Source organism: Hylaeus volcanicus, chromosome 3 (genome assembly GCF_026283585.1).
Source record: "Hylaeus volcanicus isolate JK05 chromosome 3, UHH_iyHylVolc1.0_haploid, whole genome shotgun sequence".
Lineage (NCBI taxonomy): Eukaryota > Metazoa > Arthropoda > Insecta > Hymenoptera > Colletidae > Hylaeus > Hylaeus volcanicus.
This window is the reverse complement of record NC_071978.1, coordinates 11462371-11480692: the sequence shown is the minus strand read 5'-3', so window position 1 is coordinate 11480692 and position 18322 is coordinate 11462371. Positions and strand designations below refer to the sequence as shown.

General features: G+C 37.8%; 1 protein-coding gene across 21 annotated transcripts in view; it reads right to left on the bottom strand.

Annotated features, from left to right (window-relative positions):
• LOC128873961 (sodium channel protein para) overlaps window positions 1-18322 on the bottom strand; it is a 60448-nt gene that overhangs the window by 39589 nt on the left and 2537 nt on the right. For all 21 annotated transcript variants that reach the window (XM_054118054.1, XM_054118053.1, XM_054118057.1 and 18 more), the window contains exons 2-4: window positions 8190-8267; window positions 4607-5141; window positions 1723-1900 (exon numbers count right to left, since the gene is read on the bottom strand). In XM_054118054.1, coding sequence (XP_053974029.1) covers window positions 1723-1869 — 147 coding nt within the window. In that variant the 5' untranslated portion in view covers window positions 1870-1900; window positions 4607-5141; window positions 8190-8267. The remainder of the gene's footprint in view (window positions 1-1722; window positions 1901-4606; window positions 5142-8189; window positions 8268-18322) is intronic.

Below are 18322 nucleotides of genomic sequence, written 5' to 3'. Positions count from 1 at the left end.
TATAGATAGACATAGATGTAGACAATAGTCGTCAACAGGACAGACATGTATATTTCACACTACGTTAGCAATAAATCAAGCAAACAATCAACGCGACTGGTAGCGACAATCGGTTGTTTACAAGAAGAGGGGGAGGGGGAGAGTTACGGGTAGAAAACACCGCAGCTTTGAATAATTCGTATGATATGTGAACATGAAGTAACAGATCTCACAAAAAAAAACGCCACTGCAGCTACGCAAAATTAGTAAAAAAAAAAACGTATACGATTACGGGGTATACAAAAAGATAATTATATAGATATATATATATAGTAAACGTCCATCGAGCGTCACGGACAACACCGTGAAAAAATATATATACATACTTGACACTGATCAATCAGTCCCACAATTTTATTAATCTAATATCGTAGGCTACATTAAATGTTGAACATTTATGCAAATATACGTTCGAAGAGTGGAAGCATTGATCTGTGGTGAAGTATGCGTGACAATCAGTGAAAACACTTGTAAACGCACTTTAATAGCGATGCTTGTACGTTCGAAGACTCGCTAATATATAGATATCTGCAAAGTAGAACACAACCTGTACATCGATGCTAATGTGCAAGCACGTTACGTATAGAACAATCGTCGTTGCCCATCTTGGAACTTCTCATGGACTGAAAAAACGCGTACGAAAACACACGTACGATAGATCGATTCGTCGGGGGAAAAAGATACTCGAACGGATCGAAGAAATATTTTCTTTTTTTTTGTTATCATTCATGTTACAGTGTCAATGGTCGCGTTATTGTTGGTAATGTACGTACGTGGATATACGTAAAAGGACACATGGTTGTATGGGAGGTTGAGTGGATGCTAAAACGAGTGTTGCGAGTAATCGACGAAATCGGTTGGTGTGCCCTGGGGAAAAAGAAAATAAATAGAAATCGTATTCGTTGATTTGTTGGTGTGTTTAAAGCACAGACTTTTTCTGGAGTGCGAAAACTTTGCACTTTGTTATTTGGTGTACTCAAAAATAAGTAGAGGCTTGCCTTTGAGAGTAGGAAACTTCTTTTTCGAGATTTGGAACTCCTTATCTTCTCTATTTAATTTTACCAGAGACCTAACTCAAAAATGAGTGACAGGACTTTTCAGTGAGGACAAAAAGAAATTAATTCCAAAGGGCAGCCGATAATGAAATTAAATCTAGAATTATTAAAGAATTAAATGAAATCTCGAGACAAAATTTTGACTTGGTAGAAGTCTTTACATTGATTTACTTTAGAAGTGAACGTGTTAAAATAGAAAATTTCCTTAGTTGAGGCATTCCTTACTCGAGGCTACAAAAATAAAATATATAAGTATTCAAAAGACGTTCCCTTTCCCTTGATGTCTTCAACTAGGAATTTTCTTTTTATTCTCCCAAAGTGAAAGAAGACAATGATTGGTCTCAAGAATTATAATTAAAATAAACAAGTATCCAGAGAAGAACTAGGAATTTTCTTATTTTTCTCTCAAAATGAAAGTGGTTTTCCAAGCAAAGGTAGTTAGGCGCAGAACCGTTTCGTCGATTAAACGAGTACGAAACGAAAAAAGAACAAAACTGAAATATCTTTTGTTAATAAGAAATAAAATCGATATCCTATGTAGCAGCGGGCCACCAGCGATTCTGGAGAATCGTGGGGCTGGCTAAGATCGTAAATGTAGGTTCGAAAGGAAATACGCCCGCATTCCTACCTCGCCTTCCGCTCTCTTCTTCTCGAGCTCCTTCTGCTTGGCATGTTCTTCGGCAATGCGAGCCTCGATCGCTGCCAGGGACTCCCGCGTGAACGGACGGAACAAACTTCTTTCTTCCTCTGATACAGAGTCAGAATCTTCGGACATTGTCTAAGCTGCACACAGCTGAGCCACCTTCCTACACAACAAAAGCACCGTTTCTCAATATTACAAAATTTTGTACATATTGGCTGTTGAAATCAATTCTGTGCCCTTCTAAAGTAAATTTATTATTTACTTGCAAAGAATAGTCATGCAAATTTCACTCCTTTCTCAGTCACACAGTCCAAGGGAGCACATATAAAAACAAAATGATACCTAACATTTTTATTCAAACTAGAGTTACAAATGTGGGAACATAAAGGCACAGAATTCATTTCTACGCTGAATAAAATTTGTCATGAATCAAATACGACAATTACTTTCTTAAAACTTCAGTATCTTCCACTTTTAAATTCCCAGTTCCATCTAATAGAAGATTAGACTTCGACACACAACACAGCCACTTTTCTAAGACCAAAAGCGTCACCAGCTAAAGTACATACTTTAAGTCCGTAAAACCATCAAACTTTGTTCTCTAGGTAATCTGGCCAAGTTCGAAGGAAAGAAATTCAGGAGAGGAGTCTCTCTGGTTAGTTTCGAAAAAGAGCAATCGAAGGTGAATTGTCCGACACGGGAAACTTTATAAAATTGATCCATGAGACCCGATTGGGGCGTATTGTGCAGAAAAAGTGCCTTCAAACGATATCATTGTTCGTTTCCGTTCCCCGGTATCTTACAATGCTGTTTTTTTGAAGCATCGAATTCTAAAACTCGATTTAACAGCTAACTTTCATTTATGATACTTTTTTCCTTCATTCGCAAACAAAGATAAAATTGAATTCATTAGATATTCTACACGTATATTTTTTGTCTTTATTCCTGTTAAATTCAACTCACGTTTTAGAAAAAGGTTGTTTTCAATTGAATCAGAACTGTTTTAAGTAGTTTTAACCCCTTGAGCGGACGAATTTTAAATACATTAATTATATTTAATTGTAATTGTAATCATTCAATAATATTGAATACACAGAAATCAAAGCAATTTTTATCTATAAATTGACTTATACATAGAAATATACTGTCTCGCTTTTAATTTCTTAATTCCCAAATGTATCGTAATCGTAAATAATGATAATTGTGATATAAAAGTAAACGTATACGTACGTATCAATATCCCTCAAGAGTTCAATAAAAAGAAAAATTGACAGTACAGGAAATTTGAGAGAAATTCTCCCTTTTCACTAATTCATACGCCTAAAGTTTACTTTATATAAGCAACATAGCCTGTAAATAGACACGCCAACGTCTAGTTCCTGGGGAACTAGGGTAGCGAAGGTAGAAACCTCATTAAGTATGCATGAGGTTTATCGAACAGTCAACTTTCAAGCTGATTCAATGTCCTGCCTTCAAAATCGTGTCCCACTGGCCACGTTGTCCCTTAAACAGCTCTCTATTTCTGTCTAAAAGGATCCAATAAAAAGAGCCCCAATCGATAAGCAAATACCAAAAATTGTTAGCAAAAGAATTGGCTCCAGTAATAGCTACGATTTCCATCATCGTTGAATAAAATATAAGCGACTACAGACGTCAATAATCCGATATAAATACGCCCCTAAATGTATGGTACCATCTATTATTTTCCTTCATTCTTTTTACCCTGCCATAGGCGACCAGAAACAACCCCTAATTGTTCTTTTAATGCAGCTCGAAGAAATTCAAGATTATTAATCGAGCCACTCGAAACGTTCGAGTGGCGTCGAGGGGAGAACCAGAAGTGGAAACGCGTTTTTTTTTTAACGAGCCATATTTCAAATTGTACACCTTAACGAGCTATTTAAGAAACACCCCTTATACATGGCCACGAAGTTCCTGGATGAAGGGGTTGCAGTATACTTGAAAGTTCTTAACATTGAAACATTATTAGCGGATTTCAATACAAGGGAGAGAATTAAAAAATTACAGAAAAGAGGTAAAGTATGCTCATTTTACATTTTGGAAATTGTAGTACATTGGCTGAAGCGAATAGAAGCTAATGGTATATTTTTCACTGCTATTCAAAGTGTTCAGTGCCCTAAATGCGTAGTTAATATGGTTTGCCTCTGGGGTATGGAATTCATTTCTGAGTAAATATAATGAAGATGGGAGTGCAACTACATATTATGGACGTTATATGGTAATGAAGGCGCAGCTGTGCAAGGTAACTATGAGAACAGGTATCAATCTTAGAAAATGGAAACTTTGCTGGTGATGCTAAGGACAGTACACACCTAGCAAAAGCATTGCCAATAATCGAGTGATTATAAAAATAAGCAGATTCACTTGCTTCGTATTTCTGGCGTGAAGAAGTCTTTAATTAGATCATTTTAGAGATTCACCAAACTGTTTCACTAATCCTTACCACTCATTTATTTAAAAAAACGAATCTAGAGTGGCAAGAACAGCTTCTAATCTTATTCACGGGTGAAAAAGTCCTTATAGACGGGTATCCTCCTTTCGACCCCCCAGACTAGGCCCTCGAATCCTCAACCGTTTCTTTAGCCCCCAAAAAAACGAATCTTCTTTAAGAAGAGTCTTTTATTGAACAATTTTAAAGCTCCACCAATCCTCACACTTCAATTACCCCAGAAAACTACTTTCCACTCTAAATTCCACCTAGAATAGCAAAAACAGCTCTCAATCTTATTCGCGGGTGAAAAAGTCGCTCATATAGACGGGTATCCTTCGTTCCATCCCTCAAGACCTCCAGACTAGTCTAAACCCTGGAGTAATTTAAATAAGGCTGTTTTTTGCGAAGGATACTCACTTTTGATCGGTGCTAACAGTTTCTGAAGTGTAATGTGCGCGAATCCCACGATGCGGGGGGGTAATAGAGTGGCTGCTGCGGTGGCTGCGGCTGCGGCTGACGAGGACGAGACCGATGCTGGAAACCGCGCGATTTCCCGGCTAGGGGCCGGCGCCTAGGCGTCGATTCGGGACGCGTCGTGCCGTCGATGCAATTTGACGACGCCGTTACGCACGATCGGACGGATAAATGCGCTTCGTGCAGCACGTCGACTGCCGATCTGCCGTAGCTATTCCTTTCCCTCTTCTTGTCGATCGCCGTGACGCGCTCGTTCACACAGTGGCCACCGCCGATACTCGCGATACCGATGCTCCCGCTACCTCTAGCGTTGCTTCTCCTGTTTTTTATGCTAATGCTGCTGCTGCTGCTGCTGCTGCTGCTGCTGCTACCTGAATCTCGTTCCGACGAAATGGCGACGAGAAATGACGAACGCGCTGCGGCAGTGCGTGCTATGTCGGGGACCGTCCAACGCGAACCAAGATTTTTCATGTCCGACCTGCACACCCGTTACAAACATTAGTTTTAGAAGCAATCTGGGGACCTAGGTGTCTTTTGTTGGAATCTTGGAGTTTGTTAGTTTTATTGGAATTTGGAGATCTTGGTGCTTGTGGTATTTGATTTATTGGAATCATTAAATCTTGGGGTCCATTAATTTGATTGGAACCTTGAGGTCTTGGGGTCTGTTAGTTTCGTTAGAACCTTGAGGTCTTAGTATCTGTGGTAGGTGGATGATTGTTTGCTTGGTGAAAGGTAGAGTGTATTTTTTTTAAAGAGGTTACTGTACGAGTCTGACGCTTTGGTCATATTTCTGGACAAGAGAATATTCGAAAGCTTTTTATTTTAAGCTACTTTGTTTATGAATTAATATGAATGAATGCTATTATAATTTGTACGAGAAAGATAATGGCGTAGGGTTCGGTTATGTCGGTTCAATTTATACTGGTATCTTCATAAGAGCGTAGACTTTTAAGCTGCACTGAGTAACTAATAATAAACATTAAAATTTGTAAATATAATAAATCTATTGAATCGAATGAGTAAATATACCCACAATAAGAAATTTAACAAGAATCGAGCACTTGGATATTTAGACGATAGTTGAAGGTGCCGAAAAGAAAGTAAATCAAGAATTGATTATTCACTGAGATGAATGAAAGATGAAACAGGTGTAAATGTAATTACAACAGTCTAGAATAAGATAGGAAGATTATGAATGTAATCCTTTCAACGCTGAGTACTCAGTTTCTACTTGCTGGGGATGAGCACTATGAGTTACGAGAAGTTTGTAATCGCGTTTTTTCGAAACGCCCTGTTTAATGAGGTCGTAAAACCAGCGGGGGGTAAAGGCTGTAGCGAGCTCGAGTGTCGCGAGTCAAGAACCCAGGAACGATTCTGTATGCTTTTTGGATACTAAAGTGGGCGCCAAATATTTTCACTCCTCAAGGCCACTTCGTGTGTGAGCGATGCTGCAAACTACCCTTCTTCACGGTATCGTTACGGATCCTCAACCCTCCACCCAGTCGCGTTTGAGCTTAGATAAGAGCACTGTCAGTGACGTAACTAACGGTTTCACGACCCACGCGGTACTATTTATGGTGGAATCCATTTAAACGAAGAGGAAACTAAATTAAATTAAATTAAATTATATTAAATATTATTAACGAGGTAGAGTAAAATATTTCTACAATAGTTCTACAATAAAATGTGTGTTAAAGAAATGAAATTAGGGGAGAAAGTGTTCAAAAGAGTTGGTAAGAAATTTGAAGAAAAATGAACGAAGATGCAAAGCTATTAGTAGCTGAGGTTTCTTTAATTTTCCGAAGGAAAATTATCAGCAAAACTTCTAAACCGATATTTTATTAATAGGCTACGGATTTTAAACATTTATGGCTAATATATCAACATAAAAATCATATCAAATAAACATAATACATGTAAAACATGTTCTGCTAATTAATATAATAATATGCAAAATATTTCTGATAGCTAAATCACAAGTAAACCTCCACTCACGTACCAACTCATGTAAAATAGAAGACAAGGGATGTGAGACATATAAACCTGACCTAATATCGATACATAACAGTCCTTCGAGAGCCTTAGTTACGTCATTGGTCACTGTGTCTTTGGTTTCTCTTCCTTATTGGCTGTAAAGCAAACAATGGGGCGTAACGAACGCTTGGGAGAGGAGACAAGAGACGTGGCAGAGTAGCTAGTTGGTATAATGAGATTTACCGAATGGCCTCGAGGGGCCAAAATATTTGGCGCCCGCTTTAGCCCATTAAGGGTCTGTACACACTCCTTTAGTTAAGCGTTCTACGGGCTCGTGCGGCCATTTGTGCTGAAAAATACGTTTGGCAGGTTGCACCCTCGAGAGTATCGCTTTGCATAACACTTGCGTGGATCTTTAGCGCGGAGCTATTCCTTCCACTCATTACACATGCATACATAAGCCGAGACGTGAGGCCCCTGGAGAGCATGGAACTTCTCGAGGGGTCGACTTGCCAGCGTTTAACCCTTCGTTCAATTTCTGCAAGGCTTCTGGAAAGTCTTGGTAGCATATTGATTGGGGAATGGTTTGGAAGATAGTCAATCTTTCTATTTAATATTCAAAGAAACGATGCGTTTGATCTGTTAAGTTTTTTGTCAGACTTTAATCTCGATTTTCCATTTAATTATTTACTATCGTGTAAGGGGAGCTTTCTGCAAAATTATTTTCATTTCTTGAACCACTTCCAAGTATATCTTCGTAGCTTATTTATTTCTATTTCTCGAGGAATGCTTCAATAGGCAACTAATCTTTTTATTTATTATTTTACAGAAGGAATAGATTTCTGGACCTCGCAAATCTTCTGCCAGAATTTTATCTCGATTTTCAATTTAATCCACCCAAAGTTTTATTTAATATTCCTCGTAAAGTGGTCTTTCTGTAAAATGATTTCCATTTCTCGAACCACTTCCAACTGTAGCTGTGACCTTTGCTATGACCGAATTTAAATTAAATGCTGAGAGTCATTATAGCAGTATTAAAAGTATACCATGAAGGAAAATGTGACGCCGAGAGAGTGCTATAGAACGCTTTAATGCTCTATCCCAAGTTTCGAATGAATCCGACATTTATAAGTACTCTATTGTTCGGTGTTGATTAAAAGGTGGAGATTCATATCTTCCATGGACACACGAGCACAAAAGAAGAAAGAATCGGTCGATCGGATTTGCTAAATCGTGATTTAAACCCGGGGCCTCTCGTTTGCTAGCAATTGTTCCAGAAATCGAGCTATCTGGGTCGACAACAGATTCTTCCTTCCTAAGTCTATCATTCAAAAAATGGTCACCGCGTTCGAGTGCTCTTCGAACCTGTTAATTCTTCAAAAAGTACGAATACTCTGTTGAGATCCAAGGGAAATCACGAATTCATGGATCACAATAAAGTATTTGTCTTTCTTGACATTATCTGGAATATATATTCATGTATTTTTTGTACATCGTGCATCATACATCTACTGCTGATTAGGTTAATAATAATTAACACCTAGATACTCACGTGTGAATGAAGCGACGGGTGCGATCAATCCGTTATCCGAAATAACATAGTCTGATCTTCGAGTCGATCGATACTTATCTGCAACAAAAACAGGAGAATTCACGTGAGAAGTAATTAATTATTTACCTTCATTAATTTACAATCGATATTATTAGTTTAATAATCTATATTATTTCATTTTTATGTAATAGAAGCTAGTGGAAAATATTATTTGTGATTCTCTTTATTATTCTACGTATTATATAAATTCATATGTATGATTAACATTTTCATGTACATACATATTAATTGCATATGAAGTTCATATGTACGAAAATGTTAATTATATATATTTTTTTATAATACATACAATATTAATCGCACATGAAGTTCACATATAATATTCCACATACATGAATAACCACATAAACATTATTTTTCTTTGCCTTATTAAAAAAAAAATTAAATAATACCTCAACTGCTTAAATAAGATAAATTTATGAATTCTAAATTATATGTAAAAATGTGAATGGCGCACATCAGCATCCTTCGAGGTCGTAGTTAAGGGCAGAAATTCGTCTTTTGGCAGCAGGGAACAGGCCCTCGAGTCTTTCGTCGTGGTTGAAAGAGTGTGGCGGCGTGTTCACGCATATTCACGACAAGAAAAATTTACACGGAGCACGCGATATAGGAGCCAGCTTCGAAGAAGGGTGTCGGTGGTCTTTGACCGAGTTTCGCGCGGTCGATCATATTCCGCCGGAACTCGGTCACGCGCTTATGCATCGGTGTCGTCGTCGCGGCGCCAACGCCGAACCCGCGCCCCTACGCAAGGAAGGAAAAGTAAGAGTGAAGGGTAGCGATGGGACCAATCCAATGACACACTCATTAACGTAAAGGTGCCATAAGTTAACCACGTGTCGGTGGTTCACACTACGCGAGGGAAATCGTAAAAATAACTGGGACAGTATATAAAGTACGGAGCATTTATTGAACACTTCTTTTTTCCACGTTTCGACCATATTCAGCCCTCCTTGGGAATTGTATGTATTTGTGAGCGAGAGGGGAAGTGGAAACTGGAAGGGGGAAATTTCATTTATTTCTACTTTGATGTCTCTAAATTTTACTAATGCTTAGTGAGGCTTTAGGGATGCTTGAGAAAAAATGTAATAAAAAACCATATACATAGTGTTAGTTATTTGATAGACTACCCTTTCCAGAAATGTGATTGAAGAGTATCATAAATAGTATTTAGCTGAAATGTGCTCTAACAGTATAAAAAATCGCCATCTAAAACAAAAAGATAGCTACACAATTTTCCCCGTAGATTTGACTAAGAATCTTTCTCTTCAAACCTATCAGATTTTTTGTATGATTACCCCAAACTTTTCTATTTATATTTTTGTAAACATTCTTTATATTTCCCAACGATATGTATCTCCATCTGACTGCCAAGTTTCATAAAAATCAAGGTGATGTTCCTTTTATGATTGCAAAACCTTGGGTGATGACTGAAGAATTTTGAAGGGCGATCCTTTACAAATTTTGTCTTCTCTACTCTTCTCTACCTTCTCTAGACTTCTCTGTCTTCTAAGCTTCATCTCAGGCGAGAGATTGATCTTGAAGAAGGAACCTTGGAGGGTTGATGAATGTTACAGCTGAGTCGTCAAGTTTGAGAAACGACCTAGCATGTGCAGCTGGCTAAATCGCTCGTTTCGGGTTGCGTTGAGTTGCTCTTTTATAAATATTGGTGACATTTTTATTCAATCTTGTAATTTCTTCTTGAAATCTGTTTTCATATTCAATATTTCTGGATCTCTGTCAATTTTTTACGCGTGTGACTGGATGTGTAGTGACATAATAGTAAAAAAAATTGTGAATCATTTAAGAGAAGGCAAAAGAGGAATTTTAATTTACGCATTCAAAATAAAATCACTGCAGTTCCCAATTTACCATTCGGACAATTATTTTATTTACAAAAATAGGTGTCCAATATTTTTCATTGATTATTTGTGCCTCAAGATCCATAATAATTAGTGATTCTCAATAAAATTATAACTTTTGTCAGCTTCAGGACTAGTGAAAGGTTGATCGCCAGTAGAATGAGTATACGCATGATCAGACCACCCGAGAAAGAACGAAACCACCCGAACCGTTTTACGGACCAATACGTCTCGCGATCGCTGTCAGAGCTGACAAAGATAGGGTCAGCAGTAGTAGACGTCGATCTATTGACCCTATACGATTTAAGTATTTTATATCGAGAGAACGAAGAACACTTTACTACAATTATCTTATTTTAAACACAAAGTAGACAAGCTAGGTATCATTGAGAAACTTTAGGCTTGAAATTTCACCCTTTTTGGGGACACAAGACCCTCCACTTCTGGATCATTCTTACCGACACTCTTTCCTCTATTTTTTTCAGGGTTGACATTAGAATTAATTAACAAAATTGTTCTAATTTTTCTACTAAAACTTTCACAAAGCTTCGTGTAACAATGTTTCAGAGGTGACTGGAGACAGGAATCATTGAAAACGTGTTTCTCCACGAGGTGAGTGTGAAAAGCACTACTACAGGAAGCTAGGAATCACAGTCACCTAAGAAGACTGCGAAAGAATTGAAAGAATAGCATGAGCCATAATTAATAATAATATAGCAAAGCTTTCCTTTTAAAGTGTACTTGAAAGTGCAACTCTTCCAAGAAAAACAGATATAAAAATCCAAGTATCGATTAGAATATTCAACTTCTTCAACAACAAAGAAGATCACAGCTATTACCTATAACAATATTTAACTTCGAATATTCTCTTAAATACTCGTAGACTGCGTCAGGGACCCCGGGATCGTCCAGTCGTGTTGGTTTCATGATCTTAACGTAGGGAATTTGCAACAACCTACTTGCACGAACGCTGAAACATCGTGCAGCCAGCCCCACTCAAGTCCCTTGGCCTTCTTAAGTTTCGTTCGAGCACCCAGTATCGGAAACAGAGCGTTCCGCGATATTCTAGAGCCTTAGGAACGCGATAAACTCGAACGCATCGAATGCGCAACGAATGTTTGCAGGACGCATAATTCAATGGCACCGATGATGCTCAATTTAATTGCCTATTGCAGCTTTTATCCTGCGGATATACGGCCACAATAAAAACGGCACTCTGCCAACACGCAGGCTAGAGAGAAACGGGGTCAGGTATGTCTATGGTAAATTAGCCTTCATCGGGAAATCAACAAAAGCATTCAACGTTACAAGAGGCCCCTCGCTAAAAGGACTAAGGACTCGTTTTTTCGTGAACGATGTCGAATTTACAAGGGCGCTCTCGCGATTCGACGGAACACGAGTCAACCTGTACGATATCAGGGATGAGCAATTTCTTTCTGATAGATTAAGAGGAGAACGACGATCCAGAAAGGGGAGCATATTTATAAATTTTTTGAGGGGACCAATGGAAAATTTTGACGTAGGAAGATTTGGGGGATTTGAAAGACGGTTTCTTGGTGCATGTGTCGAAATTTTTACATTTTACTTTGATGTCTAAACTCTAATTTTTATTTTATGAAAGTCATTCATATATTAGTTACTCGAAATTTTTGTGTAAATAAAATATTCATCGGTAGCTTTTGTCGAGTAATTTAAATTTAAAGAAACTATCACCTTTTCCCAGACACCTTAGAGTAAAATTCAATTGTCATACATGTTTAACACATTTTAAAACAATTCACCACATCAATTCATATTTAAAAAATTTCTAATCAATTTACAATTGTACGTGATTCAACCCACTTGAATTTAACTTGTTCAGTCAGTGTTCATGGCAGCAGAGAATTGTGTCGTCGGTGGTTCGATTATGAAAAATTCTCGGGTGCGCAAAGGGTTACCAGTAATGGCGACGGTGTTTCTATAGTTAGGATGAATGTATACGAACCCCAACGCTAGAGTGTTCATCGCGAGCTATGTTATCGGACTTGTGCTATTTATTACAGGGCCGTGCAAGGCACAGTTCCGTCGACTGTCGAGTTACGGAAATATCGCGAGAAGACGGTCCAAAGGTCTTTTTGAAAGCCCGAATCACGGATCAATAAATAGTACCGATGCATATAGTGGTCTGCGATACGAAACGAATGCATGATATACTTCACTCCTGGGATGCATGAACGACCAAATGTGCCTGATTACTACCTTCGATCATGCTTCATACACGACTCTAAATTTCTTCTATCTTAAACGTATAATTTTATTTGGGGGAAAAAAAGTATAAAGAAATTTTCGTATTCGGTAATTTAAGGGATGGTTGATAACGAAAGTGTTTTGTGGAACCTGTGGTGGTTGCAGGTAGGTGAAATTAGGAAAAAGTGTGAAGAAATATTTATATTTAATAATTTATCGAAGGATTGATAATGAAAATGTTTCGTGAAGCTTGCAGGCGTCAGAAATAGGTGGAATTGTTGTCTTGATCAAAATTTTAAATAATAAATGGAGGAAAAAGAGCATTTGACAATTGTTGCATTAATATTATATATGTATATTCCAAACAAAGTATATTTTCAAGATCTGACAGTAATCTCGAAATATCAGTCTCAAAGTGATTAGAAACAACTTTGTAGTTTGTTCTCTCTGATATACAGTCAGTCCAATAAATATTCGTACTCTAAATGCCTATTGAGGAGTTAATAGTTGAGTATAAAGCCACAGAATGGATTTCTGCCCCTTATATGAAATAAAATTGAAAGAGGAAAAGTTTGAATGCAGAATAACTGAAAATGAGAGAATTAAGATAGAGGACCCTCTATATTCCCCCTGTTCAAGAGTCTTTTATTACTCCTATTCCTGCAAAATTATACTGGTCCACAAGAACTCTCAGCTATCTCTGAATCAATTTTCCTATATCCAGACAGACCCACCCAAGAGACCCCCATATATTCCAAAAAGACTACAATTGGTCACTTTACGTTATTTTCTATTATACTGAAGAATTTGGTCTATCTGTTGGCACCGCATTTGGCGTAATCGCGCGGCTGCCATCTTGACGAGGCGCAGAGCGCCCAGTGGCGCCACCAGAAACCACCAGCGGCGGAAAATCCTTTTCACCGCGTCGACGGTGTGGCACGGCAGCGTCGCGACGCCGACACCGCTGCCGACGTTGCGTGACGTCACGAACCAGGCCGGGTACGTTGCGGAAAAACGTTGTCATGACGACGACCGCTGACGCTACCGTCGCCGCACCGTCGTTACCACCACCATTCGCGATCCCCCGAGCTACATCCGCCAATGCCAAGGATTGAAAACGGTAAAAACTGGCGACGGGGATTTTTACATCGCTACGCGTTATTCCGTCCCCCATTTCGTGTATCGTCTCGAAGATTCTCGATGGAAGAGACGATCGAAATGGTCGAGTGCTTGTAAGTTACATCTAGGTCACTCGATTTGGACTGGAGAGCGAACTTAGCTGACGCTTATGGGGTCGACCATTATCTTTTTTTTGTTTTCTTGATTATGATTAGATATAAGTGATGATTAGTGGTGTGGAAGGGGTGGTTATAGCGATGAGTGCAGTAACTGCGTTAGGGAACCGAGGAACTGGTTTATGTTACTATTTAGTAACCCTCGATCGAGATGTCTGATGCTGGATCCTTTGTGACCCATATTAACATTTTGACAAACGAACTTTAAACGTATTTCTGTTTGCAGTAATCGAATAGACACAAACCAATGTCTTCGTTATTATTATTATCTCGATATTATTTTAAAATTTCAGGAGTACAATCATGTAGTAATGACTTCTTAAAATCTATCCAAATCCCATTAATCCAGTATTATAATAACTTGTGGAAAGAAAAAGTGAAGATGGTAATTGAAAACGTAATAACAAAACATTTTCATCCCTATAACAACCTTAATATTGTGTAAACAGATATAAAGAAGGTAATTCATAATGTAATAACAAAACACTGTCATTCCTAGAATAACCTTAATGTTGTGCAAATAGTGCAGTATCATTCTTTTAGTAAGTATCAAAGATTCTGTTTATGATTGAAGGCATTAAACTATTCATACAAGTAGTATTGTCAGCGAAAAACGAGTTGCAAGTAGTAAAAGTCGATAAAGAGTCAGACACAATAGAGGAGAGGTACTTTATCAAGCGCACAGGGCAAAATTGTTGCTCCCGCGGCATCAGCTGCAACGACACGACCCACAAAAGACAAAGTATGTATATCTGAGGCTAATGTATAGTGCAGAACAGGGCCATGCGTTCTTGCGAGGACAATCGATCGATTGCCCGTTTGCCTGCCTAACGCCTGACTTCTCTTACGGTCTAACTCGGCGTTGCGCTTCAGAAGACCACAATACATCAAATGTGATCTCGATCAAGTGTTCTTCATCAATCGATCGAACCTTCAACCCTTCGTTATTTACCATATACTTTCCCTATCGAAACATTGATAAGCTCCACCCCCTACAGTTCAAGGCAGGGCTGACACCAACATCAGGGATCTTGTAAAAATAACGACGCAATTATATTTATTACGAAATTCAATGTAAAAGTGAAGTGAGGAATATAAACTTGGAAATTCTGTTGATGGAAGTGTTGGATGAAGTTTAATCTTCGATCTTTGAATATTTTCACTAGACTGCAGTAATAGACTATATTTTTAGAATTCTATGAGAGTAAAATAATGAACTCATACATTGATATTATTTTATACGTTTATAAAAATTGCGGCAACTTTTGTTATGTGTATTTGCAGGGTGTTGTTCTAAAAGTTTCTTTGCAACTTGCATTTACTTGTATTGTATGCCAATGTTAATATAAATAGGCAACCTCACCCCTTAGAATTTAATGTTACAACAGTAATAGGGAAAAATGTACCACAATTCAGTAATGTAACATGAAACACAAAATATTGTGTACGTTTTACTTACTAATAAAACGAATGAAACTTTTGAGACAACCCAACGTTTAAAACAATCGCCACCTTAATATCGCATTAAATCGATCTTCATTCCTCCTCCAATTTAATTGCTCTCGAGTAATAATACTCCACTGACAGATAATTTCTTTTAAAATCCACTGGCATCGAATGTCAGTACACGAGCACACTCCTTTCGGTGGATTTACGCTCAGAACGTCGGGGCGAAGGCATATCGCACCTGTTGCGTTTGATCGCCCATCGTTTGCCCTGCAAAATCTTCCCTCCTTCTCTCACCCTCACCATCTAGGATGCGCGCGCGTTTTTGTGGCACAGTTATCATGGCGAAGCCAGAAAGATTCGGGCTGCCATCCAAAGAGGTGACCCATTCCTCGTGCAATATTACTCAAGGGTGCCCTCCCCACAATAATTCACAAATAAACTCGCAACATTTACTTCTACGATCTTATTTCTCAAAAAGAAGGCAACGTGGGGTAGAAAAATTTGTTAGTGGGGCATTCCAGCATCTTTGAGGGTGGTAAAAAAAATTGGTGTTGAATATTTGTGGCAAATTCTATTTGTACAATTTTATTTCCCAAAAAGGAGGCAACGTGGGGTGATAAAACTTGTTTGGGGGGGGGGGGCATTTAGGCATCGTTGGGGGTGGTAACAAAAATTGGTGTTGCATATTTGGCAGTTCAGGATATCTCAAGGTATAGATTGTAAGACTCGAGGAAGCGTTCATCCGCTAAGTAACGAATTGACGACGCTATGTCTAACACGTTGGCTGTTAGATTAAAATTTCTGAAAATTTCTTAAAAGCTAAAGTTTGGTCTTGAGACTATTAATAATTAGACAATTTAACACTTATCATAGTATTTAATTTTTTAGCCTCGTTACATTCACGAACCATATTCAGATTTATTTTCATTGTCGTCTCACCTTCAAAATTAATTATTTTAGATACTTAAACAAAAGTTCTGTCGCTTATTTCTGAATCACGTGGGCGACCAACGTGTTAAAAATCGTCATTGCACGAAATATACAAGACAAATTTTATAGAATGGCAACTCTCGATCATTCCAAGCAGTAATGTACTATAATTGCAATGTCTAAAACTGCAGCCTCTCCGATTGTAAATTGTCAATATTGCGCATCTCAAAATTACAATTCCGGAGAATTTCAAGCTTTAAGCCTAAGAACTCTAGTTACAGGGTATTGGACGACTCGAGGAAACTATTGTTCATCCACTAATAAGTAACATACTGACGAAGAATTAACAAAAATATGAAAATTGTACGATCAGGAAACTGTTGCATGCGAAACGCCCAACAAGTGACCCTTGGAAGAATCATTTCGCCGAATTAAACTCTCCGTGGGGCCAGGTATTAGCAACAGGAACTTTCAGACGAAGACGAAGGAATCGTGATTGACGTCACGCTTTTCTCGTGTCGAATGGACGGAAAAATACGCTTCCTTTTAGAACAGACAATGTAGCTTTGATACGACCTTTGACATTTCACGGCTATAGTATCGATCTTTTATTTATTAAGGAAAACGGTTTATCGAATTTCAAACGGAGAAAATATGCTGACCTGAGAACAGCGTTAACTTTAATCGTGATTAAGGATTGGATACTTGGGAATATTAATTGAATTATTAGAGAAGATAGTGAGGAAATTGACTTCGAATATGTGGCATATTCTATGGACGCAACTGTTGTTTAAAGGGGTTCTTCGTGTATCTGTGATAACCCAGTCAGAAGTAGGCAATATTTTTTTTAAGGGAAACATGCATATCAAACATTCAAATCAAGTTTGAATTTTTTGTGATTTTTAGTATACTTATGAAGATTCCATGTAATTTTTTTCATGCGATTTACTCTCGTGATAACCGAGTTATTAATAATACTGTGCAGCATTGAAAATGTCATCGTCATTGGTAAACACAAACTAATTGAATTGAAAAATACAAACAGATTATTGTGCGATTATACGAATGGAGTTTTTATCAGAACAAGAAGAAATTGAGACTAGCTAAAATTAACAAAACGATTGCACTTTGAAAGGATTAAAAGAGGGTTTGGTTCGAGTTTTTCACCTTCTTATTAATTCTGAAATAAAGTTTGTGATACATTTAAAACAGCTTAGGACTTAGCTTAATTAGGACAAAGATTACAATAAATTGTTTTTTCTAGAGGATGCAGTAGGTAAGATCCACCATTTTTTGGACGAATTATCTTTGCCAGAGGTTGAAAACAATGATTCCTTTGTCTATGTTACAAATAGGGGGTGTGAAATTGATATTATAGGTGCAGTTACTAAAACTGAATCATTTTTATCTACTAAGGAACATTTTGAACACACTTAATCTTTATTTATAAATTTAGAAAAGAGGGTTAATAAATAATTGATATTTCTATATCATTGATGTTGAAGTCCAAAAAATAAATCAAAAGAAAGGGTCGTTTAAGAGTCGTGAAACGTGTATGGCTACAATAATAGAAAAATGCGTCTAGAATGTCTGGAGAATCCTCCAATGGACATTTTCTAAATGCTGCATAGCAGTTATAGGTCAATAGCTTGGCACTGGGGTTCAAGCCTATTCATAGGCTTCTCAATTCCAGCACTTCATCGAAGCTCACCATGCTTTTGATTGGTAACTTACAATACTCCAAAACTCAATTGCATTTTTCTCCTCTTTACAACAATTGCTTCTACAAATTTACTTTAATTCAATCTTCAATCAAGGACACCCCTATTTTCTACATAAATCAACAAACTTTTATCAAAATTACCAACGATACTATTCAAAGTCCTCCCTTTCAACATACACTCTAAACATTAACCCTCCATGGACCGAATTTGTTTTTTTCTTCAGACAACTTGCAAGACAACTTCGATATTTCATCGTACTTTACTTAACATTCTTACTGGTTATCAGAGACATTATATGATCAAGACATATACATCATCTTCTGAAGAAACTAAAATTATTTGTTAAAACGTCTATATATTGGCATGTGACCAGAAAGTTCCTCGAGAACTAACGTCAACTAACATCAACTCTTTGGAACCACCTCAACAAAATTCGCAAAGTGTCAACGTTTCTCAATCGATTCAAGAATCACTGATCGATCTTCCCTTAAGAGTCTCTCATGATCCCTGTCTCAAGTTGTGTGCATACAGACTTTCACGCTTTTCCTCGTCGAAAGGAAAGTCCGTGGTGCACGAGTCGGTGATCGATA